The sequence below is a fragment of the Vanacampus margaritifer genome, chromosome 14, assembly GCF_051991255.1.
Source record: "Vanacampus margaritifer isolate UIUO_Vmar chromosome 14, RoL_Vmar_1.0, whole genome shotgun sequence".
Taxonomy (NCBI): domain Eukaryota; kingdom Metazoa; phylum Chordata; class Actinopteri; order Syngnathiformes; family Syngnathidae; genus Vanacampus; species Vanacampus margaritifer.
In genome coordinates this window covers 1415618-1438863 of record NC_135445.1, presented here as the reverse complement: position 1 = coordinate 1438863, position 23246 = coordinate 1415618, and the positions used below count along the sequence as shown (strand labels likewise).

Below are 23246 nucleotides of genomic sequence, written 5' to 3'. Positions count from 1 at the left end.
GTTTTGTTTTTAAGAAATGTTGGCATTTCCTAGCATCGCTGCTTTGTTGAGTCAAGCTAAAGCTTGGCTATCATGCCACAAACTGCCGATCTGTAAAGGAGTACAATAAATATTTAATTTTAAATAAAAATGTGTATAATGGTGAAAATACAACATTTATATAACATACACATATATAAATATAAAATACACAAATTATGTAACGTCAGTGTTTTGCTCCGGCCGCTTGCTCCGCCCCACTCACTAATCGGAGTAGGGATCAGTCGAAATACAAGATATAGATATACTTTTTTGGTGTAGTACATTTATTATTTTTAATACACAGGTGGTGGTAGAATATTTTTTGTTTCGTGTATTTACTCCCCGTACCATAGTGCCCCTCCCATTCCGGAAGTGATCATCAAAACACAGATTTGAGCGTTCTGGCATCACGCCACAGCTTCTTTGGTTTCGGGTATACAGTGCAGCACTTTTCCCTAGACTTTATTTTAAAATCACTTGGTTCTTCTTCGCAATGGTTCTCTAACCTATGGGAACACTAATCGGTAATCTTGTGACTGCAAGTCGGCGCACCGCTACTCTTACAAAGTTGCCAAAGGTATGTGACGGACCGGTGCATGTTATAAACAATCGCTTGCGGCCTTTTACTTTTGCATGTTCCCCCCCCCCCCCCCCCCTACTAGACAATCATGTCGCGAAGACTTCACTCGAGCAGGACCGAAGGAGTTGACAAAAACGTATGGTAAGAAACATGAGGTGCATGCGATTCACCAACAATAACTTAAGACTATTATACATTTATTTTAAATAGAGTAGGTTGTCTCTGGGCTCTTGTTTTTGATTCCATTGGGAGGTTTGCTGCAAAAGTAACTTGTAGTCAGTTGTACACAATATACAACAACGAAATTGCCCACAAGGTCACGTCTAGTTTATACATTCAAAAGACATGTTGGACTTTAGCACCAGTTATGTACTTTGGCCCCTTCCAAAACTACACGCTTTTCAAGTATTCTTTAAAGATTCAAATAAGAGGCAATTGTTCTTGCTTCAAGTTGTTTGTCACTCACATGTATATTTGAACACCAAATTGTTCGGCCAAACCATATTTCGCCTAATCTAAATTCATCATCTTAATGCTAACATTATACAAAATGTCCTAGTAATCATAAACCTTGAAACGACTGCTGCTTTAACACGCACAGAGCAGCAGCACATACAAACAGCAAACAACAATACTCAAGGCATAATTGTCGGTGGGAATTACAATAACTGGAGATAATCGGCGGAGTTTCTCTGGTCCGTCTTCATGCTTCATTTAACGCCGCATCTCTTCCGGTATAGCTCAGTGCTGCCCGCGCATGTTATGGCGCAAAGTGGTACTACAACCCAAAATTCAGACTTGTGTACATAAAACACATGAAAAACAATGACTTAAAAATGTACAATATAGTGGGGGAAGACGGCTACTTGGCTAGCTGACTAATTAGGATATCAAAGCAGTTTTCCCCATTCAACAGGGTGGAGTTTACCCAAATGGCGGCCGACTACAAACCCGTCAACCTCGGGCAGGGTTTCCCGGACTTTGCCCCTCCGGAATACATGCAAGATGCTTTCAGTGAAGCACTGCGTGGCGGTCCCTCCATGCACCAGTACACGCGCGCTTTCGTGAGTACACTGAGCCTGTGTTCAAAATCACTCCCGATCCACTTTCAAATGTTTCTCTACCCCATCAGGGCCACCCGCGCCTAGTCAATAGTCTGGCCAAATTCTTCAGTGGCATCGTGGGACATCAGATCGATCCCATGGAGGACGTCCTGGTGACGGTGGGCGCTTACCAGGCGCTCTTCTGCGCTTTCCAGGCACTCGTGGACGAGGGAGACGAGGTGCTTTTGCGCTTACTGAAGGCTAGTCCTGGTTTTGATGATTGATATTGTGAGGGGCTAATGTGGCCTTCCCAGGTGATCATCGTGGAGCCTTTCTTTGATTGCTACCAGCCCATGGTGAAGATGGCGGGCGGGAAGGCGGTGTACATCCCTCTGAGGCCAGTAAGTGCCTTACTGTAATGGCTTGTTGATGTCACAAGATCAGAATCTGAATCATCTTTATTGGGCAATTATGCAAAACACAAGGAATTTGTCTCCATTGGTATGAGCCACACTAGGAAAGCGGAAAGAGGTGGTGACCAGGATGTGGAGGGTCTGAGGGAATTTTGCCTGCTCTTGTCTTGAAATTCCCCAAGAGTGGGTACAGGTGTAACAATGATGTAGAAAAACGTTTTTTTTTTTCCTATTTGACAAGGCTATGCCCTGACCATTTTGTATTTATTTTCAATTAAAATGGTCAACAGACACAATCTATTTACCAATCTGGTTAGCTCTCACCCTAGGTTGTAATTTAAGGTAAATTTGATGTGATTTGTTACATTTGCATTTTTGATCTCGCCTCTTAACCCTCGCAGAAAGTGGAGGGCGGGGGCGGAGTCCTGTCGAGCGGCGACTGGGTCCTGTCGGCCGACGAGCTGGCCAGTAAATTCAGCCCACGCACCAAAGCCATCGTCATCAACACGCCCAACAACCCGCTGGGAAAGGTCAGAACTGAAGTCACACTAGATACGTTTGGCTGGATGGTAGCGCCGCCGCCGCCGCCGCCGCCGCCGCCACTAAGTCATGATTCGTCTTTATCTTGGGACGTGAACTTCGTTGCAGGTGTACAAGACGGAAGAGCTGCAAGTGATCGCCGACCTGTGTATCAAACACGACGTGCTGTGTTTCAGTGACGAGGTGTACGAGTGGCTCACTTACGACGGAGCCAAGCATGTGAAAATAGGTGAGGGGAAATACTGCCAAAGAAATCGCATTACTACTATTTGTAAGTGCCAATCGATGCACTATTAGATTTATTTGTCCGTTATAATTTACTGGATGGAAATTACAAATATATAATAAAACAACGTATTTTTATAAACAAGTGTCTCCACATTTTCTAAGTTGTTTTTTTCCCTTCCTTTTATCCAAACTGCAATTTTTTTTAAATCAGAAGAAAAAAAGAGAAAAAAAATTTAGCGATGGGAAATATCTCCACGTTTTTTGCTTCTCATTTCACCCCCCCCCCAAAAAAATACAATAAAGTCTACAATAACGCTTGTAACTTCACATTTTGTGAGTCACCCCCCCCCCCCAACACACACACACACACACACACACACACACACACTTATTTCGCCATCTGCATAACAGTTAATGGTTAGCAGTGTGGCTAACCATTAGACAGACAGCAAGCTAGAAGTCTCTCTTCACAGCAGTTTTATTGGGAAATTTCTCCCGTCTTATTACCACAATAGCCTTTCCCTGTGGGAGGTAATAACACAAGTGTGGTTGGTTTTACTGCCAGCCAGCCTGCCCGGCATGTGGGAGCGGACTGTGACGGTGGGGAGTGCGGGGAAGACCTTCAGTGCCACGGGATGGAAGGTGACATAATTCCATAATCCACAACAGCCATTATTGACTTGCGCTATCATGCATATTCCTTTTGTCCAGGTGGGCTGGGCTATCGGCGCTGGCCGCATCCTCAAACACATGAAGACCATCCATCAGAATAGCGTGTACCACTGTGCCACCGCCGCTCAGGTGACCGCAATCACAACAGGGACAACAGGAAATATCCGCCGCTTGATTTCATTGTATTTTGTCCGCCCGCCCTTCCCCGGCCCCCACTTTCAGGAAGCGGTAGCTCGCGGGTTCGAGCGGGAGTTGGAACTATTTGGCTCTCCAGACAGCTACTTCCGCCAGCTGCCGGCCACGCTGCACCGAAAGCGGCAGAAGCTGGCCTCGTGTCTGGAAAGCGTGGGCTTGAAGCCCATCATGCCGCAGGGAGGCTACTTTATGATAACTGACATCTCGTCTGTCGGTGAGCGAGCAGTGTGCTTCGCAAGGGGGCCTTTTGCTTTTCACAGAGACCCTCAATAGACCCTAAATCTGTGAGCAGCAAAGAAAAAAAAAAAGCTAATATATGCCACAAGGTGGCGGGCCGCTTCTTAGTACCCGGAAAGGTCATTTTTGTTGCAAAAGCTCATGTGATGCGACATGGCATGACCTCAACTTTCTTGCCTCCACAGAGGTGGACCTCAATGACCCAAGCACAAAAGACGAATCCTACGACTTCCGATTTGTCAAATGGCTCATTAAAGAAAAGGTAAACTCAGAATTAGACTCATTTAATGGCATTTTCCCCTTAGAAAATATTTGAACTAATCGGTTTAATACACGTTTTATCTTTGGGGTGCCTCCGCAGGGCTTGGCGACAATACCCGTGTCAGCCTTCTACAGTCCGGAGCACGGCAAAGACTTTGACAAATACATCCGATTCTGCTTCATCAAGGTAAACCTCCCTGTGATGCTCCTTCATCTTGTTCTTTTGTCTTCATGACTCAAACAGACTTTTCTATGCACAAATTAAAGGAGGACTCCACCTTGGAGGCAGCAGAGGCCATCCTGCGAAAGTGGAATCCTCCACGTGACGCATGACCTCACATTCTACTACCCGTCCGTCCCGATTCCAGTTGACGCATTGCAGACGAGCCATATTCATCCTCTCTCCATATTGATAGAATATTCACAAAAAAAGTGTGTGATATTGGGCTCTGGGGTGAAATGTCTGGCTTAGCCTGAAATTTAACAACCTTTACATACAATCAGATCAGGTTCATCCTGAAAATTCACCACAAAGCCCAAAATCACCAACTTTACAATACGTCCTCACTCTCCAGGCCTTTTCCGCTACTGTACAATACACAGACTTCTTTAGTTTTTGTGTCCTTAAATGCCATCATTACTAAGGCGCTGTGATTTTGTTGTGCAATAATTTTAATCCACTGTGAAGAAACTAGTATTATTGCTTCCTTTGTTATTTGAATTCACATGAAATGTTGTCCAATTAACTTAGTTTTTTAGCTCATTAAAATCAAAGCAATGTTTTAGGGAAATATTTTGTTTCTATTTAATGGCAATCTTTTTTTGTTTCACTGGTGACACACCTGACTTAATCCACCTCTTAATAGCACCATTATCATGTGTTAATGATAGAAACCATCAACATTAAACAAAAATGCAATGTAACAGCATGTAACTGTGCCACATACATCGGAAGAGGTTCACAATCACAACCAAATGTAAATAAAATACATCATAAAGTACTCATCAAAGAAGCTGATTAAAAAAAAATATATAGATATTTTTGTGTGCAGATTGCTACAGATTTGTTTTGCTTGTCAAACTTGCTCTGACCAACGAATTAAAGCTTGAAAAAAATGATGATGGAGGATGAGGTTAGGTTGACATGGCAACGCGTAGAGGCTGAAATCAAACAATAATAAACGTAGAAGAAGAAGAAGGAGACCCGGAAGCAGAAAACTTCACGTGTCGTTGGGAGAAACATGTCTACCGGCGTCGCTACGAAGAGACAAAAAACATTTCCCTCTCAGGTATAAATAACGTAGTGTTTTACAAAAAAAAAAAAAAAAGTCAGTGCCGTGCCCATTCCCTTTTTCAATGTTTACTTGCTTTTATCGTTTGTGTTCAGCCAGAAGAAGGGGTGGACTGGAAGAAAAGGAAAGCGCAACGTGAGTAAACAGTTAGCCTGATGCTAAATGCTGTGCTAAAAAGTGTGTACGTACGGTACTCGTGACATTTTTATTTTATGTATTTAATTAGTTTTTCGGGTCAACAATGGAATTTCCCCCTGGCAAAAAGGTTCTGTTAAGTGATGTACGCTGCGCCACCTTTCGTGGCAAAGTACTCGCACTTTGTACTCAAGTAATAATACTTGTGTGGAAATAAGACTTTGTTTGGACAATGAACTTAAGTGCTAACGTGTAAATTATTTTTTATTGTCAAAAAGTAAAATACCAATTTACTACTTTACATAGAAAACACCTTTTTTTTAATCAACTTGCAAAGTAAAAAACAAACACAAATAAACAATGTTAAGATTATGATACATAGAATTAAAAAGCATCATAACCTGCTTGCTTACTACCATGGTACATTAAAATACAGGCAATCTTAACACAAATGACTGTACACCCCTGAGCTCTACTGAGCATAGTATTTAGTTTTTGTATTATTTGAACATTTAGAAACAGTGATCTAAACTATACAGTCTGGAACTACAGTGTTTGGGAATCAGTGTGACAGTTTTACATAATTATCTTTGCTGCATTTTTATCATTTTTTCCCGCTGCCAATGATGAACAGTCAAGGAGGCCAAGAAGCAGAGGAAAGAGGCCAAGCTGATCAAACAGCTGGAAAAACAGAAAAAGCAAGAGGCTGCGGAGAGGGAAAAAGCAGAGACCAAGTGCAATAAAGGTACTTGAAATGAATCAGAGTATCTTGGAATTCCTGCGAGTGTTTAAAGGAAACATGGCGGGCTTTTTTTTTTCCCTCCACAATTTAAAACAGTCAACTGTGTATGTATAGTATACTATACACTGTAACACAGTCACTTTGTTCAAAATCATTCATTCATTCCTGATTCCTATTCACTACAATATTGTCTTTTTAATAGTTTTTAAGTATCTGCACTGTCCACTTCAATTACATCCACGTAAATCAATTTTCAATCTGTAATGTTTAAAATGTAGAGTGACGCGTGTGTGTGTGTCTGGTAGGTCGAGCGTACACGGTAAGCGTGGCTCTGCCGGGCTCGGTCCTGGACAACGCCCAGTCGGCCGAACTCCGCACTTACCTGGCGGGACAGATCGCCCGCGCCTGCGTCATCTTCTGCGCGGACGAGGTTGTCGTGTTTGACGAGCAAGGCGAAGATGTCAAGTGAGTTTCTCGGAGGTGGGAAAGTGCACTGCTCACAAAAACTTAAGGATATTCACCTTTGGGGTAACTTTTGATCAGTTAGTGGAATGTATTTGATAAGCGATCACTGCATGGATGTCAATGTTTTTGTTTTTTTGTGCCACAGGAGTGTGGAAGGCGAGTTTAAAGGAATCGGGAAAAAGGGACAAGCGTGCATTCAGCTGGCCAGAATACTGCAATACCTGGAGTGTCCACAGTGAGTGTGAAACACCAAGCAAGTGCTCATATTTGCGTATTGTTATGAGTAAAAGGAATTTCCCATCTGTGCAAGGTACCTGCGCAAGATGTTCTTCCCAAAGCATCAAGACTTACAGTACGCAGGTATGCAAAATGTTTTGAAGTTGTTTTCGCTCACATGTTGTCTCAGTATACAACCAACATTATTTCACTTGGACCAATTTGAAATTAATTTTGCCTATTTTCTTCTTGCTTTATGTGGGGGGGGGGGATTTTTTATTTTTATTTTTTACGTGTGTGTGTGTTTAACTAAAGTATGTCATAATGTTACATTTGCACACCTGTGATTGCTGTTTTTGTATGTTGCCACCACGAATTGTCTAAAGGTTTATGATTAGCACAACATTGATGCTAGTTTTGTTAGCCGGTATATGGAGTTTTGCATTGTGTGTAGCAGACTTCCATAAGACAAAATGATGTGGTTAGACAAGTATAGACTGTCTAATTCTTTGTTTCATGTTTAGTTTTAAAGTAACACATTTTTGACGACTTGCTTTTTTCATTTCAGTTTGCTGCCACCGTCTCACTGTGACTGTCAACTGTAAACAAAAAAATGCTTAGCATATGTGCCGCTGTAATACTTAATGAAATCCTAGCTTGGTGTGACTATTTTTTTTCTTCTTTCAATCAATGTTTTTCTGGGTTTCCTGTAGGACTGCTAAACCCACTGGACAGTCCTCACCACATGAGGATCGACGAAGAATCGGAATACCGCGAAGGCATCGTCCTGGACAGGCCCACAAAGGCCGGCAAAGGTTCTTTGGTCAACTGTGGCATGAGGAAGGTAAAAAGACCAGGAAGTGGGATGTTGTCCTTCTCCAAGTGATGACGTTCATGACGGCTTTGCCCACCTCAGGAGGTGCAGATTGATAAACAGCTTCAGGCGGGATTGCGAGTCACTGTGCATATCAACACGGCGCAGAAGCAAGGTGATGCTCACTTTAAAAAAAAAAAACGAAAAAATAATTTTAGAAAGAGGTCTGATGATATTTTGAAGTCACGTGCGTCCGTCTGATTTGTCCTCAAGACAGCAAAACATACAAAGGGGTGGTGGTGGCTCCTCACGTGCCCACAACGGAAGGAGGCTTGTACTGGGGCTACAGCGTCCGCCTGGCGTCCTGTCTCAGTATGTGGCCCCACATTTCACATGATATCCAGCAATACTGCAGTAGTGCCACATTTATTATCCCACAATTGCCACTAATTCCAGACAGACTTTGTAATGTGCAGAAACGGGCTAATATTTGATTGATTGATTCTGACGATTTCCTTCCTCAGGTGCGGTGTTCACAGAAAGTCCGTACAAGGACGGCTACGATGTGACGGTCGGGACGTCGGAAAAAGGCAGCGGCGTCGACGAAGCCTCGCTGCCGCCGTTCAAGTAAGCAGCTTAACTCTTTGACTGCCAGACGTTTTCAGAAAAGGGATGCCGTGGGTGCCAGCCGATTTAAGCATTTTTGACTGATCTTTCAAGGTCCACAGAAAATTATGTGTTTGAACTATGGAAACACACGTACTACCAAATGAAAGATTGGACTCTCATCTTTCATCAGAAAAAAAAGTTTGTTTCTACCTTATTCCGTTTTTCAGTAATCAACAATAGAAAATGGTTAGTTTCACCTCTGTTTTGAAAAAAACGTCTTTTAACGTCTTTGGCACTCCTCCATAGGATTTTACTAAACGTCATTTAATGTTTTTGGCAGTCAAAGAGTTAATCGCATGACTTTACTAGTTAACTCTGTTCTAATGCAATAAAAAAAAATCTAGGTTTTCATACTCTTGTTAACAAAAGTGGGAAAACATTTTTTAACTAATAGAAATAGTTTAAATAATTTTTTGACGTCTATAGCCGTCAATGGCAGTGAATGAGTTAAGCCGCCCGTCGCAATTCCCCACAATTTCTCATTGACAACATTTGCAGGCATCTCCTGGTGGTCTTCGGAGGCCTTCAGGGACTGGAGGCCAGTTTAGACGCCGACCAGAACCTGGACGTGACGTGTCCCAGCCTCCTCTTTGACCTCTACCTCAACACGTGTCCCGCCCAGGGCAGCCGCACCATTCGCACAGAGGTGAGACGCAGCGCGGAATCATTTCTTATATTTGGGAGGGCTGTCACTGAAAATCTTGTCAGTGTCAACACGATAAAATCGCAACTGTTTTATTTTTATTTTTTTTAATTATTATTATTATTAGTAGTAGTAGTATTAATAATACATTTAAATAAAAGTAAATGATTAATAAATTATATGAATAATTAGTTGTTATTAATTGAATAGAAGTGGGGTCAATTATTTGTGGATTTTCGTTCTTCACGGCAAGGCTCGATCCAAATAATTGTCCGTGAAGCTCCTCAATTCACTTTAACGTGGTTCCTTGGCACCAAGATGGCGGCAAAGAAATACTTTTATTACAGTTCTATTTTTACAAAAAGGTTTTAAATGGTATCTCTATTGCAGGGATTTTGTTTTTGTTTTTAAACACATGTGGATCTGGAATGTATCAGCCACCATTAACGGGGTTTCACTTTACAGTCTAAAGACTTGACATAATGAAGTCCTAATGCAAACTCAAGCAGGCCTTGTCTTCTTTTCACACAGGAAGCGATTTTAATCTCCATGGCGACGCTGAGGCAGAAGATAGCGGCCACCTTTTCCAGTGCTTAAAAGATGTCGCTTTGTTCAATGTAATTACATTTTCTTCAATATTTACTTTCCTCTATTACATGTTTATTGACACACACTAGAGAAGATGGCTTTTTTTTTTTTTTTTTTTTGCCCTCCATTTTGACGTGCGTCTCACGTGAACTGTGTAAAGCAGGTTTGGGCAAACTTGTGATCAGGAGTCACTTTTAGGTTTTCAAACAGACAAAATGGACAGTAGACAAAAATAGCTTAATTCTATTCTTAATGATTTTATATTTAATTTGATTTAACCAAAAATTAAACCACAGGTGGGGTTGTAAATTAATTTTCCAAATAGTTGGTGGAATAAATGAAATGAGTAGAGCTTTTCATAATGTTCTCAATAGGTTTGAGGTCAGGGGATGAGTTTTCTACTTCCACTGGAATACAATCTGAGAACTGACAGAGAAAGAATTTACAAACACAATAATGTACAAAAATCAGTATTGTCTTTATATCAGCCAAGTCAACAAAACCTTTCACTTCACATGTAAAATAAATCAAGCAAGTTGTTACAACACCTGCCGCGCCTTCCGATGGCTTCGACTCCATAAAAGGGAACCGTCTCGTCCCAATCCTGCCGTCCTCTTTAAAAACGTCTCGTATATCCCAACAAGTCGCTTTCAATTTGAAACATTTTCCGTCATAATGAGCAGCTTTAGCAATCATTCACCATCAAAACAGGCAACGCCAGAATGAACCTTTCTTGCTGATAAATGATTCCCCCCCCCAAACATGATGTTGGGAAGCATGAGTCTGCCATCATTAGGGTTGCAAATAGTGGAAACATTTTGAGAGTCTTTTGAATTTTCCAAATTGGAACCTTTACGTGGCAATTAACTGGGAATTCAGGGTCATTTAAGGCAACATGCGTTAAAATATAACACTTAACACAAGCAAAATAGATGGCTCCCCTTGCCCACATGCTAGGGCATCGCGGTATCTTCATTTTTTAACTTCACTCGAGCAGCGGCACATCCAAAACTGACTTGTGAAGCAAATTTTGGCTCACTAAACAAAGTAAAAACAAACCCCAAAAAAAACGACACGGAACTTGAAAAAGTCAAGTAGGGGGAACTCAAGAGATTTAAATTCATTCAAATGGGGAAAATTATGGGTCATTTAAGTTACAAGCTTCCAAATTTCATTTGTAAGTCAAGGTACCACTTTGTGTTTAGATTCCCTATCAAAAGCCAAAGTTTTTTTTTATTCGTGGAAACTAAATTAAAAAAAAATCCTACAACTTTTGCAACCCTAATCTTCAATATTTAATGAAATAAATATTTCAAACATGGATTTAAAAAAGGAAAAATCTGGAAAACATGTTTTTTTTTTCCCACCGCCGTTCCTTGAAAAGATCCCTGAAAGTGGATGCCATCCTGCATCCAAGTGTCCGTTTTCCACGAGCAAATTGTCTCACCACGTGGGATGAGCGAAGCTGATGTTGTACAGATGCGCCCAGCGACCAAATACCTGCTTTTCGGTGATGAAGCGATGGTGGCTCCCTTTTTGGTTGTTCTGGTTCTGCATGTACGTCAAACACTCGTCAGAACCCCGCGGCTTGTAGTAGTGGTACGGCAACTTCTTGGATTCCGTCCGGTTCCTGCAAGAGAAAAAAAAGTTGCTCAAAGAAATCATCCTTTTCGGGTTTTGAAAATTCTGCCCCCGAAGCATGCAACGTGAAAATTCGGTAGACGATCTATCAAGAGTAGACCCCACAAAAGTCTCGGGAAGCCATGCCTAAAAGGACGCAGGAAGTCATACGCTGATAACTCACCCACAGTAACTGGGCGGAACCATCCCGTACACTTTGATGTTGTCGCATATTTCGATGGCGATGACCATGGTGAACCAGCCCGTGCTCAGCCACGAGTTGGATTTTCGTCTGAACCGAAAGAAAACCAGCAGAAGACATTTAGGCCCGCCCCCATTTCCGTCAGGACATTGCAGTCATTCCACACATGCTTTCAAATGGAAAAGTAGGGCTTTGCTGCCACCTTGTGGCATCTATAAGTAAACAGCAACCTTTATAAAGGAGGCGTCAATTACGTGTGAGTGAAACTGGTCCTGTCTAGTACTTAGAAATTCACCTTTTCCCTGATTTTTATTTGTTCTTACTTCATAAAATTGCATATTCCCTGTTTTTGTGCTCCATAACTGCCCAAAGATGTGACCTTTGTAATATATAAAATGAGTGCTTTGGTGCCACCTTGGGGCCAAAGTACTATGTTGAAGTGAGAGGAGAAGCTCTTATTAGACAGGCCATAACCCTGGCCAATATAAAAGTAGCGCTTTGGCATCATGATCTGGTACGTACAGTATAAGCAATCTTTTAAAGGGGAAGTCCAACCCCCCCAAAAATTCCTGACAATATGTTCTATGCAGCCCCACTTAGTCTAAATACGGTATTCTGGTTAATATTGCGTTAGTTAAATACGAGTTAAGCAGCAAAATCCTGCAGTTTTTATCGTTATCAGAAGGCGGCCATTTTGCCACTTGCGGTCGCGGGAAAATGACAATGTTGCTTAGGTCTCAGGTAACAACCAATCACAGCTCAGCTTCAGAAAACAGGTGAGCTGTGATTGGTTGTTGCCTGAGCAACTGCGACATCATCTTCAGTCGATGGCAACAGTGTCAAAAGGGCCGCCCCAAGATGGATAAAAACAGCTGGATTTTGCTTCATAACTCATATTCTACAAATGTAATATTAATCCAAATGTCATGTTTAGACCAGTGAGGTCACATATAGCATATTGTCAAGAAATGTTTAAGGTTGACTTCTCCTTTAAGGGGGGAAATGTCACCCCTGAGTGTGATTATCCCTCCAAAGCCAACGGAGAGAGGGGCCACAATTGTAATTTTGTGCTCCCTCTTGCGTGTTAAAGTTAAGAAGCAAGCTGCAATATTTTGAACCAATCAACTGTAGACTTTTGCCGGACGACTGGCTGACTCCAAAGTCACAAACTCGCAAACCAACCCACTTGTGAATTCAACTGTGCTTTGGCGCCCTCTTGTAGTATTTTGGCACCAAGCAATTCAAAATCTTCTCGTGGGGTTATTGGCGATTTTTGTATGGTAGGGCTCGATTTGTATACCTCGCAAATAGATTAGTGTATCCCAGGTCCCTAAGAGGCTCACCTGTCTCGTCCCGTCTCCAGTTGGAAGAGATTGTCGAATCTGTACATTTTTTCCGGCGCGACCGTAAAACACGACACCCGCTTGTAGGTGGCGCCGATCCTCTGGATGGATCTGTACACAGTCGCTTTAGAGTCCTTGGTCATCTTGTTCGGGGGGCCCCAGAAGATGATGGTTCTTTGGGTGCCGTTGCTAACTGCCATGAAGTCGGTGCGCCGGACCACCCTGTACACGCTGGAGTGGGCCACCACCCGCAGCGTGGTGCGCTTGCCCACGTCGGCCTCGTAGCCCGCCGTGGGCGCGTCGTTCATGCGGATCACGCACTCGCTGCCGTCGATCTCCTCGCCCGCTTCGGTGCCCAGCACGTGGCTGGAGCTGCTGACCAGGGCGCAGTGGTGGCAGCGCTGGCTCAGTCTCTGCCCACGAGGGTGACCATCACAAAATGGCAAAAGAAATATAGCCAACATTTAAAACACAGTTTGGTGGTGCCGTTTTTTTTTTTTTGAGATACGAGCCGTTGCTAGCTTGTTGTTAGCAAGTAAAAACATTAGTCAGTAAATTGTGATGAAATAGTCAGAATTTCACTGTGCAGTGGTGGTAACTTGGCTTACAAGTAGTGCTGTCACTATCAAATAGTTTTAGAATCCACCAATTATTCAATTGATTAATCGACTTTTATTTTCCTCTCAAGAGTCTTACGAAAGCATTTTCTCCCCTTATTACTGTTTATTAACCACTGATTGTTGTTTATTTCAAACTTTGTATTTCTATAGTGATTACAAAAAAGGGAGATTGTTGTTGTAGCAGTGACGTGCGGTCAGGAAAGGCAAGGTAGGCACTGCCTACCCCAGGCTGAAATGAAAGTTGAAACCGTTTGCCTTTTTCTATTTATTTTTAATGATTGATTTCATTGTGTGATTGATGTCCATTCAGTGGGTCGTGACCGAAAGAACAAGATCCCGGATACAAGCGGCCGAAATGAGTTTCCTCCGCAGGGTAGCCGGGCTCTCCCTTAGAGATAGGGTGAGAAGCTCGGTCATCCGAGAGGGACTCAGCGTCGAGTCGCTGCTCCTCCACGTTGAGAGGAACCAGTTGAGGTGGCTCGGGCATCTGGTTCGGATGCCTCCTGGACGCCTCCCTGGGGAGGTGTTCCGGGCATGTCCTACCGGCAGGAGGCCCCGGGGACGACCCAGGACACGCTGGAGAGACTATGTCTCTCGGCTGTCCTGGGAACGCCTTGGGGTCCCGTCGGATGAGCTGGCTGAAGTGGCTGGGGAGAGGGAAGTCTGGGCTTCCCTGCTAAAGCTGCTGCCCCCGCGACCCGACCCCGGATAAGCGGAAGAAGACGGACGGACGGACGGATTGATTTCATTTCAGAAAGCCTACACTACCTATAGGTTTAAAAGTGACAACATTTGGTGATTTTCATACCCTAATTAAAAAAAGACTCATTACTTCGTCTGGCCTGCAGGCAAAAATGCTGCAAAAATGATCCTCCTGAAGGCACACCGCCACTGTGCTTTTCACTGTGTGTTCGCGCATGCGTAGTCAGCTTCCCAGTACAAAAGTCCTTTACGCAAATTGGCAGATCGCTACGCAGCCTTTTTACGTCGCTGTATTATTCCTATGCGAACGCACGTTCGTGAATTCAAAATACACTTAGTGCACAGCAAAGCGGTAAGATGACGCCACTCTGGAGAATATCAAACTATTTTCACGCCTTTCTTTTGAGGAAAAACGTCATCTTTTGAAGGATGGGAGTCCAACGCCTTAGCTACTGGATCTCCAGCAAAGTAAGGGGCAAGAATTATTCGTACTTTTCACAAAGAATGGTGCAAAAGGAAAAATTGGCTCTGTGGATGTGCTTCGAATAACTGGCTCTTTCATTTTACATGATGTTTGGCATTGCTATTGCTAGCTTGATTTTGCGAGGAATTATGCTGTATAACAGGGAGATATTCACTTTATTACATTCTGTCAGGGCGGGTTTGAAATGGTCTGTTTTTCGTTGTGCGGCAAATGGGAGGCGGAGTGCACCGCAACGTTTACCGTGACTGGCAAACATCGCACTAGCTCAGAAGTTTAGCTGAGTGGCAAGTGTTGAGCTGCCGCACCGGAGGTACTCGTACGTACGAACCCCGCTTGATGTTAAAAAAAAGAAGAAAAAAAAGAAAGAAAGATTGCGGTGTTCAAAAGAGAGTAATTGTTTTGGTTTTATTTTCTACCCATACAGAAGAGGCATATGTTAAAATAGTTTGAATGCATGGCATCTTGTATCTCGAGGTCAGGCTGAGTGTCCTCTTTTTTGGAATTGACAATATGGTCACCCTAGGATATGTTGTACACTTGCCTGCCGACTCACTAACTTGTAATTAGTTGTGTGCGTCTCCCTTTGCGACTGCCTGCCTACCCAAACCTAGAGCGTACTGCACGTTACTGTATTCTACTACAATACCGCTTCGGTCATTGTTTTCCAAATTAAAAACGAACTATTTGCAAGTGTCTTATTTTATTCAACACAGAAGATAATCAGTCTTCTCTCACGAAGGACTACAGAAATCAGTCAACAATGACTGTTGATGTGCTGAAATCAGAAGATTTGGATCATTTGAAATAAACAAAATGGCTCCAAAAACGATGACTGGATTATTAAAATAGTTGTGACAGCTCTACTTTACAAGAGCTTCACATGTGCTTTTTAGAGACCGCGAACATGCCATGTTGTTGTAGCCCAAAACATTCAATTGCAGTTGACTTTACCTTTTTGTTTATGTTTTTTTTTTTACGTTCTAATGTCTACCGAGGGGGCTATAGATAGCGAAAACGTGATTGCAAAAAGTACAGATGTTTTCAGATGTGCGGCATAAAAGTATACAGTAGCCAAGCACTAATTGGGGCTGAAAGGATTAAACGATTAACTTAATAAACCCCCCCCCCCCCCCCCAAAAAAAAAGTCAGAGCAAAATCTCTGCCTCGAAGCTTCACAGTCATTTTTCCACACCAACTTACTGCACTCAAAATCAATTACCTAATTATATGATTAATCAATAGGATAGTTGGAAGAATAATTGATTTTAAAAAAATGATAGGCACAAAAAAAAAAGAAGGAAACATTTGAAGCTAACGTGATGGGGGGCTGACCTTATCGCCGTGGACGGGCACATAGTCGTCTTTGGTGGTCCACGTTTTGAGGTTTGTGGAGTTGGGAGTGTGGTTTTTGGCCACGCGGAAGGGCGCGTAGGCCATCTGGCTGTCGCCGATGCTGGAGCTGTACAAGATGAACAGCGTCATCAGGATGAAGATGGCCACCACGATAGCAATGCGCCGGATATGCGCTCCCTCCTGAGAAGACGGATGAGGAACACGATGAAGACGCCTCATGTTTTGGCTTCCAATTGGAATTGCATTCAATTTGGGCTCACGATGAATAGCCTCTCGCAGCCGAAGCAAGATGGCAGCTATCTTGCCTTGCCACTGTTATGAGAACGTTTGTTATTTTGGGCTGAAAATGCTGCCATCAAAGCGTCTTTGTTCGCCAGGATTCCTGACCACATGATGCGGTCGAATCTTAGAGTAGCGCTTGGAACTATCCCTCATAAAAGAACATTTTGAATTGCATTCTAGGGGCATAACGGTGCACAGGAGTCACGCTTCGGTAAGTACCTCGATTTTGATCATGGTACGAGTTCAGTAAAACAGGATAAACAAAAAGTACAAAAAGCCGAATTCTTGTATATTTTTTTTCCATTTATTTTTAGCAGACAGCACTGAAGGTAGCAGTTTGTCCAACATAGCGTCATTTACAACTACCAAAGATAACTTGCCATAAGATGCACATAAAAGTACTCAAGCTTTAGTTTCAGAATTTTCTTTAGAAAAAGAAGAAAAAAAGCTTGTCTTTATTGTCAGAGATAGCTGGTGTAGGACGTTCATCCATCTCGGTATCATCGTCATTATTATTATTGTTGTTACATATGGATGGATGGATTTTCATGTTCCACAGTGTAAGCACCAAGACGTTTTTTTTTTCAATTCAACTCCTCAAATAACCTACAATACAATTTAAGCGCCGCACTATGGTTAATATAGCCTATTTGTTGTTGTGTGTGTGTGTTTTTTTTGTTTTTTTTTTACATTGTTGGGTGTATCTACAATGATGAATACATTTACACCCACACATTTCCCGTTGAAAGCTATCAACGCCAGTATTGAATTTCCTTATTTATTTTTAAGCTCCCTGGCCATGTCATTCCACAGTGATGTGCGGCCACACCTTTCGTGTGCGTGCGTGCGTGTGTGTGTGCGTGTATTTACCTTAAGTGCCATGCTTTCAAGTGTGAGTGGACAGGATGTCTGTGGTGGTCCTGCAAGTATATATTGGGGCGGGGGTTAGGGGTGTTGGGGCCGTGTTTATTCAACGGCTCATGTTCGCCATCGTCTTTGGTCGCAATAGCTAAACATGCTCACATCAACACGCTGGTCCGAGCTTGGAAAACAAGAACGAAATGCGAGAAATCAAGGATTACCATGTTACTCACTCAGCCGGACTCGGCGACATTCCCACGAAGCTTAATGCTTTTGGTTTTTTGGTCGATGATGCTGAACCGTTCGTCGGTTCTCAGCGTGTTGTTTTGTAAACGGCGCATGCAGCGCGACGTTGCTTCTTCCCGCTGCAGCCGCTTCGGTCCATCTTGCTGCGACAACGCTGACGTCAGCGGACGGACGTGCACGACCCACCGGAGCGATCTGCCGCGGCACAGTCAGTCGGGTCCCGCAGTGAACATTGAACCGTTTCTGACTGGTTCTTTTCTCCCATCCGTGTTTCATTCCTTCTGATTGGATTGTGTCAATTTTCATTTTAGTCACGGGCGAATTTGTCAGTCAATTTTAGTTATCGTTATCGTCTTAATGAATGGCTTCTAATTTAGTTTTCGTCTGAAAATTTGTTTTCCTCGATGAAATTATCACTGATTAGAATCGTACAATTCAAGGAGGATTCAGTGGGAATGCAAATCCATAGAAATATAAGGGGTGTGTGTGTGGGGGGGGGGGGTGGCTTATTAACTGTATCTACTGAACATCTGAATCTAGTATCAAACTTTTAGTGACTGGATTAATTAAGTTTTTTTTTTTAATTATTAATTATGTTACAAATTTAATCTGTGGAGATTAAAGTATTGATTTTCTCAAACATAATTAAATTAAGGCCATATGAATCAAATATGCTTTAGACTAGTGAGGGTCATAGAACATCCTTTTTTTTTTTTTTAATTTCTTTTTCCTTTTTTTTTTTACAGGAGAGCTCAGTATTGTTCATTCGATTTGACATCATCATTGCTCTCTTTTTTTTTTTTTTAAAAAAATCCAACAAATCAATTAAAAAAATTTAATATATTTTTTTAAATACATATACATATATATATACACATATACACACATATATATATATATATATATATATATATATATATATATACCCTTTTTTTGTATGTGGGTGAGTATGTGTATGTGCGTGTGTGTGTGTGTGCGTGCGTGCGAGCGTGTGTGTATTCATCAGTTCACCTAAAGCCCATTAAAAAAAAATCCCATACTAATAATATAATATAATAATAAATTGCCAGATGCAGAAACATCAATGTAAGTTATCACGATGTGGTGGCTCTCGCTAACAGACAGAATTAAGTAACCGGAATTAGGTTAAAAAATTCTATATACGTAGACCATGTTTCTATAAATTTTGATATTTGGTTTTTGTTTGAGGCCGATATTTTTTCCATTAAAATGTGATTTATGAGGAGGTTAGACCATTGGTCGATATTCAGAGTTTGTTTATTTTTCCAGTTAACAAGAATTGTTTTTTTAGCGATAGTAAGGGCTACAAGTGTAGATTGAAATTTTTTATGTGGTAAGTCAGTTGTTGTTAGGTCACCTAGCAAACACAAGTTTGGAGATAAAGGTATCCTACAGTCCAAAATAGCGGAAAGTTTTTCTAAGACTTTAGTCCAGAAATACATAACCGGAGTACATAACCATAAAGCATGAACATAAGTGTCTGTAGTGTTTTGTAAGCATTGGAGACAAATGTCGGAGTCTGAGAGTCCCATTCATAGAGGGTCATAGAACATCCTATTTTTTCCTCTAACCCCCTCTAAAATCATTTCATACTAAATTGTCATGACACAAACCAAAAGCACGAACTTATTCTACGCGATGCAACCGCATGTACGTTAGATCATGACCAGGATTACTCGGCACGGCTTTCTTGAACAACCTGTTGAACTGGTGGCTGGCTTTAAAAAAACACTATTAAAACATTCCATCCATCCATCCGGCCATTTACACAACGGCTTATCCAAGCATCAAAGAAAAAAAATAAATAAATCTCTCGGGCTTCGTACAAACATAAGATTCTAGATGACCAGAAAGTAATTATGTTCCTACTTGAATGAGCGGGTCCCAGCAGAAACCTCCCGCGTTGTCATAATAAAGAGCAGCAATACACGAACGAGACTCCTGACAAAATCCAAAGGAGCAGTGGCAGCATTGACCTTGAACCGCTTCCTTCCTGCCTTCCTTCCTCCCATGGTTCAACTTCAACGTTAGTGACGCAAATAAACTTGTGGTGCTTTGAGATACAGTAAAAAATAAAAAATAAAAATCCAAAAAGCTTTGTTTTGTTTTGTATTGTGTCTTAAACCAGAAAAATAGCACTTTATAATATTGTACAATATTATGTAAAAAGTAAAAATATTATATTACATAAAAACAGACAGTAATGACCTCATTAAGTAGAATGTAAAGAATGAAACTGTTTGCGTCACACTTCTTGCTTCAATTTATTGGGTCATAACCGGTCATGCGTGCGCTTTAGCCACCAGCATGCAGGCAGTATAATAACAGACGGAAGAAAAAAAAAAACGCAGTCTGTGTGAGTATTGTTATATGTGCTAGCATTAACATTAAGATGGCAGACTTAAAGGCTAAAAGCCAGGGGTGGGCAATTCGAGATTCGATTTCTTTCAATTATTTGTTGTAAATGAAAACATTTCATTTCTCAATCAAAAATAACACATGAGAAAGATGAAAATAAAAATATTTTTTTTATTTGTATTTTAGTTTGAATTACAAATTCTAAATTAAATATTTAGATTCTTAAATTACACTTATTAATTTCTGAATAAAATATATTAATTTGTAAAGAAAAACCATCCATCCATCCATTTTCTTAACCGCTGGTCCTCACAAGGGTCGCTTGGAGCCGAGCCCAGCTGGCTTCGGGCAGTCGGCGGGGTACAGCAAACAAAAACAAACAAAAGTCAAATAAAATAAAAAATACATTTTAATCCATAAATTGCAAAATTAAAAATTAAAAAATACCAGTGAGGACAAACAGTATACTTGTATGTGAACCTTACACTGGCTATAAGTGAAATGCCCCAACATTTTTTGCTGTTGTTTGTTTGTTTTTGTCAAACTCAAGCCATTCTGTTTTTTGTTTATAAAATACAGAAAAAGGTCAAATCCCAGAGATTGGAGATTTTAGGTCCCCGGTTCACAAGTTCCATGAGGGGTGCCTGAACTCCATCTTGCGCCGCGCGGCCCACTTAGCGTAGATGGCCTTCTCGGTGATAAAGCGATGGCCGCCGCGCTGCTTGTGCTCGTGGACCTTGTACATCAAGCACTCGTCCGCCGCCGCCCGGTCGTAGTAGTGATACGGCGCCGCGCTGCGATTGGCCCATCTGACCACACAACAGCAAACATGGTACTGGATTAAGGTTTGAAAAATGATTGGAATTTTCTCAATTGTAAAGTTTCCATGGGGATTTATGGGAATAAGGCAGAATTTGGCCAAATTGACTTTTTTCGTTCGGACAAGAAACGTTCTCGTTAGGATGAGAAAAAGATTCTCCCCCCCCACCACCCCCATGTCACTTTAGGGGCTCTTAGGAATTGTAACACGGTTGGGGAAAATCTATTTCATCCTAATCTGGACTACAGCAAGCATTGCTTAGCGATTTAGCGTCTTCTTGCAATGCGACTGACCTGCAGTAGTCGGCGTTAACCATGCCAAAAACTTGGATGTGGTCGCACATCTTCATAGCCAGAATCATCGTGAAGAATCCCGTGCTGAGGTACGCGCCGGACTTGATTCTAAAGGAAACATCCAGGAAGCAAAAGCAGAAATATAAAGCTCATTCTCAGAGAACGTGATCAATAACGCTAAGACATACCGCACTGAATTTCCTTTTGAAAATCAATTCATTACACCGATATGAACATTTGCATCTTCGGCATCAAACGGTAAGACGTGATTCATTTCTTCGTCTGAATGAAGATCTCTATTTATTTTGGCTGCCGCAGAATGGCGTCGAAGCGCTACATTTGTCTTGTGAAGCTCCTCAACACATCTCAGCGTAGTTCATTGGCAGCAAAGCACTAGTTTTATCTCAACAAATCTTCTCATGCCCAAAGATGACATAAAAGTTTGACTTCTTTTCTAAACGGAGCTCATCAACTCACTTCAACATAGTTCATTGGCACCAGGATGCCACAAGATGGAGACAAAACACTACTTTTCTCTCAACAAAACTTCTTCACTCACTTCAATACAATTCCTTGGTACCAATATGACTGAAGATGGCGGCAAAGTAATAATTTCATCTCAATGAAGCGCTTTAACTCACTTTAGCACACTTTATTACCACCAAGATGGCAGCAAAGCACTACTTTTGTCTCAACTCAGTTCCTTGGCACCAAAATACCTGACATTGGCGGCAAAGCACTAGTTTTGTCTCAATGAAACTCCTCAACTCACTCCAACACACAAAATGCCCAAACATGGCGGCAAAGTAATTAATCATTTGATCGCTTTGGCATGAGTTTTCAGAACAACAACAGAGGGTAGGTTCCCCCCCAAACCACAAATGTGGAAGGGCTGTACATAACATGAAATCCGACTGTACCGATTTTTCCCAGTTTCATTCTGAAACACGTCGTCACAGAGCCGGACCCTCTCCGGAGTCATGGCGTAGAGTCTGGCGCTGGGATACTGGCCGGCCATCTTCCGCAGCGCGTTGAAGACAGCGCCCTTGCCGTCCGTCCTCATGTTCCTGTCGGGCCCCCAGAAGACGTACGCCGTGTTGGCCGCCTCACGGAAGTAGCGGTGCCGGTCCTTGAGCAGGCGCGGCACGCTGGTGTGCGAGACCACGCGCACGCTGGTCCGGCCGCCCACGTCGGCCTCGTAGCCCGCCGTAGGCGCGTCGTTCATGCGGATCACGCACGGGATTTGGTCGATGTCGGCGCCCAGGCCGGAGCCGCGCATCTGGCCCGAACTGGAGATCAGGGCGCACTGGTTAAAGTGCAGGTCCAGGAACTGAAAGCAAAAAAAAAAACTGAAGCTTAATTGTGAACCAGATTTTTTTTTTTTAAACTATGCCAAGGAACTACGTTGACTTGCCTTGAGGAGCTAATTCAAACAAAACAAAGTAATCCTTTGCTGCCATTCTGTGGCATCTTGGTACCAGCGGAACTATTTTGGAGTGAGTTGATGAGCCGTCTAGATAAAAGTAGTGATTTGCTGCCCTCTATAGGCAATTACAAACGTTTATAGCGGCGCAAGCAGGGCTCCCGTCCTGCATCTGCTATTTCATGGGAATAAAATAAGAATGACAGAAAAGCTTTGTTGGAAAACGAGTTCATTGCGCACCGTTCGAAAGAAGGTACCGTACGTAAAGCGAGGACCCGGGTCCAGTACAGTGTAAAAGGTTTGAAAGGTGTCACCTGTTCCACCCTGTCGAGGCGGATCCTGACGTACCCCCAGAGGCCATCCCTGGGGGCCGCGGCGGGGGGCGGGGGTGCAGGGTCCCGCGGGCTCATCACATGTCCGAACCACAACAAGACCGGTAGGCTTAGGAGGCTGAGCACGCAAAGCCACTGCAGCGTCTGTGCGTGCGTGCACGAACGAACACAAATACACACGTCGAATAAAGTTTCACAAACAATGCGACAAGCATGAAATGCACGTGATGCATTCAAAGTCACTCGTTTTTACCGTAGATTTCATATCAGGGCATTTGGAGGCCCGGGACCGAAGCGGGTGGCTCACGGGGACTCATCGTGTCCCGAGTAGTCATTTGCAGGGATGCACTAGAGTTGAGCTTCCGGTCCAGCCAGGCGTTTCCGATAGCAAAATAAAACCACACAAACAAAAGTAAGCCCGCCCCTAATGTCTATGTTTTATAGGGTTTTGATGGTTACCTGAAAAATGGCAATGCTGTATTTCCAGTGTTACGCTTTGAGTGGCGTGTGAGAAGACAGGAACGTCAAAAAG

At 42.5% G+C, this 23246-nt stretch overlaps 3 protein-coding genes across 4 annotated transcripts; 1 reads left to right on the top strand and 2 right to left on the bottom strand.

The window, feature by feature from the left end:
• Positions 1-279: 279 nt before the first annotated feature.
• LOC144034176 (uncharacterized) lies at positions 280-9804 on the top strand. The gene is made up of 25 exons (XM_077542755.1): positions 280-598; positions 684-742; positions 1518-1665; positions 1734-1883; positions 1959-2045; positions 2459-2587; positions 2706-2826; positions 3391-3467; positions 3537-3626; positions 3720-3906; positions 4115-4191; positions 4291-4377; positions 4458-4520; positions 5378-5479; positions 5578-5617; positions 6252-6362; positions 6665-6824; positions 6970-7059; positions 7135-7184; positions 7754-7884; positions 7957-8029; positions 8128-8226; positions 8379-8481; positions 9022-9169; positions 9698-9804. The coding sequence occupies exons 1-25, from the start codon at positions 530-532 to the stop codon at positions 9761-9763; spliced, it is 2517 nt and encodes an 838-aa protein (XP_077398881.1). The 5' UTR covers positions 280-529; the 3' UTR covers positions 9764-9804.
• On the bottom strand, positions 6808-18153 carry st6galnac6 (ST6 (alpha-N-acetyl-neuraminyl-2,3-beta-galactosyl-1,3)-N-acetylgalactosaminide alpha-2,6-sialyltransferase 6). Of its 2 annotated transcripts, XM_077585726.1 has the most exons (7): positions 17455-18153; positions 17231-17280; positions 16058-16258; positions 12920-13332; positions 11559-11666; positions 11255-11384; positions 6808-10180 (listed from the first exon to the last, which is right to left on the bottom strand). In XM_077585726.1, the coding sequence occupies exons 2-7, from the start codon at positions 17240-17242 to the stop codon at positions 10064-10066; spliced, it is 981 nt and encodes a 326-aa protein (XP_077441852.1). In that variant the 5' UTR covers positions 17243-17280; positions 17455-18153; the 3' UTR covers positions 6808-10063. The 2 variants fall into 2 exon arrangements, with proteins under 2 accessions (XP_077441852.1, XP_077441853.1); XM_077585727.1 differs by lacking the exon at positions 6808-10180 and having other exon boundaries at positions 10214-11384; positions 17443-18149.
• Positions 18154-19997: 1844 nt separating this feature from the next.
• st6galnac4 (ST6 (alpha-N-acetyl-neuraminyl-2,3-beta-galactosyl-1,3)-N-acetylgalactosaminide alpha-2,6-sialyltransferase 4) lies at positions 19998-23192 on the bottom strand. The gene is made up of 6 exons (XM_077542666.1): positions 23174-23192; positions 22968-23073; positions 22697-22858; positions 21880-22289; positions 20960-21067; positions 19998-20655 (listed from the first exon to the last, which is right to left on the bottom strand). Exons 2-6 carry the CDS (start codon positions 22977-22979, stop codon positions 20469-20471), a joined length of 879 nt encoding a protein of 292 aa, XP_077398792.1. The 5' UTR covers positions 22980-23073; positions 23174-23192; the 3' UTR covers positions 19998-20468.
• Positions 23193-23246: the final 54 nt, after the last annotated feature.

Bases quoted from the DNA above. Each gene is read 5' to 3' on its own strand.
- st6galnac6 (XM_077585726.1), bottom strand. The intron at 13,333-16,057 runs GTCAGCCCCCCA...CCTCGTGGGCAG, and splicing joins TGCCCGTCCACGGCGATAAG to AGACTGAGCCAGCGCTGCCA. The intron at 10,181-11,254 runs GTATTTGGTCGC...TTTCTCTGTCAG, and splicing joins GCTTCATCACCGAAAAGCAG to TTCTCAGATTGTATTCCAGT.
- st6galnac4 (XM_077542666.1), bottom strand. The intron at 22,290-22,696 runs GTGACACCTTTC...TTTTGCTTTCAG, and splicing joins GCCTCGACAGGGTGGAACAG to TTCCTGGACCTGCACTTTAA. The intron at 21,068-21,879 runs GTACAGTCGGAT...TGTTTCCTTTAG, and splicing joins AATGAAACTGGGAAAAATCG to AATCAAGTCCGGCGCGTACC.
- LOC144034176 (XM_077542755.1), top strand. From the start codon at position 530: ATGGGAACACTAATCGGTAATCTTGTGACTGCAAGTCGGCGCACCGCT. The intron at 7,885-7,956 runs GTAAAAAGACCA...TGCCCACCTCAG, and splicing joins TCAACTGTGGCATGAGGAAG to GAGGTGCAGATTGATAAACA. The intron at 9,170-9,697 runs GTGAGACGCAGC...CTTTTCACACAG, and splicing joins GCCGCACCATTCGCACAGAG to GAAGCGATTTTAATCTCCAT.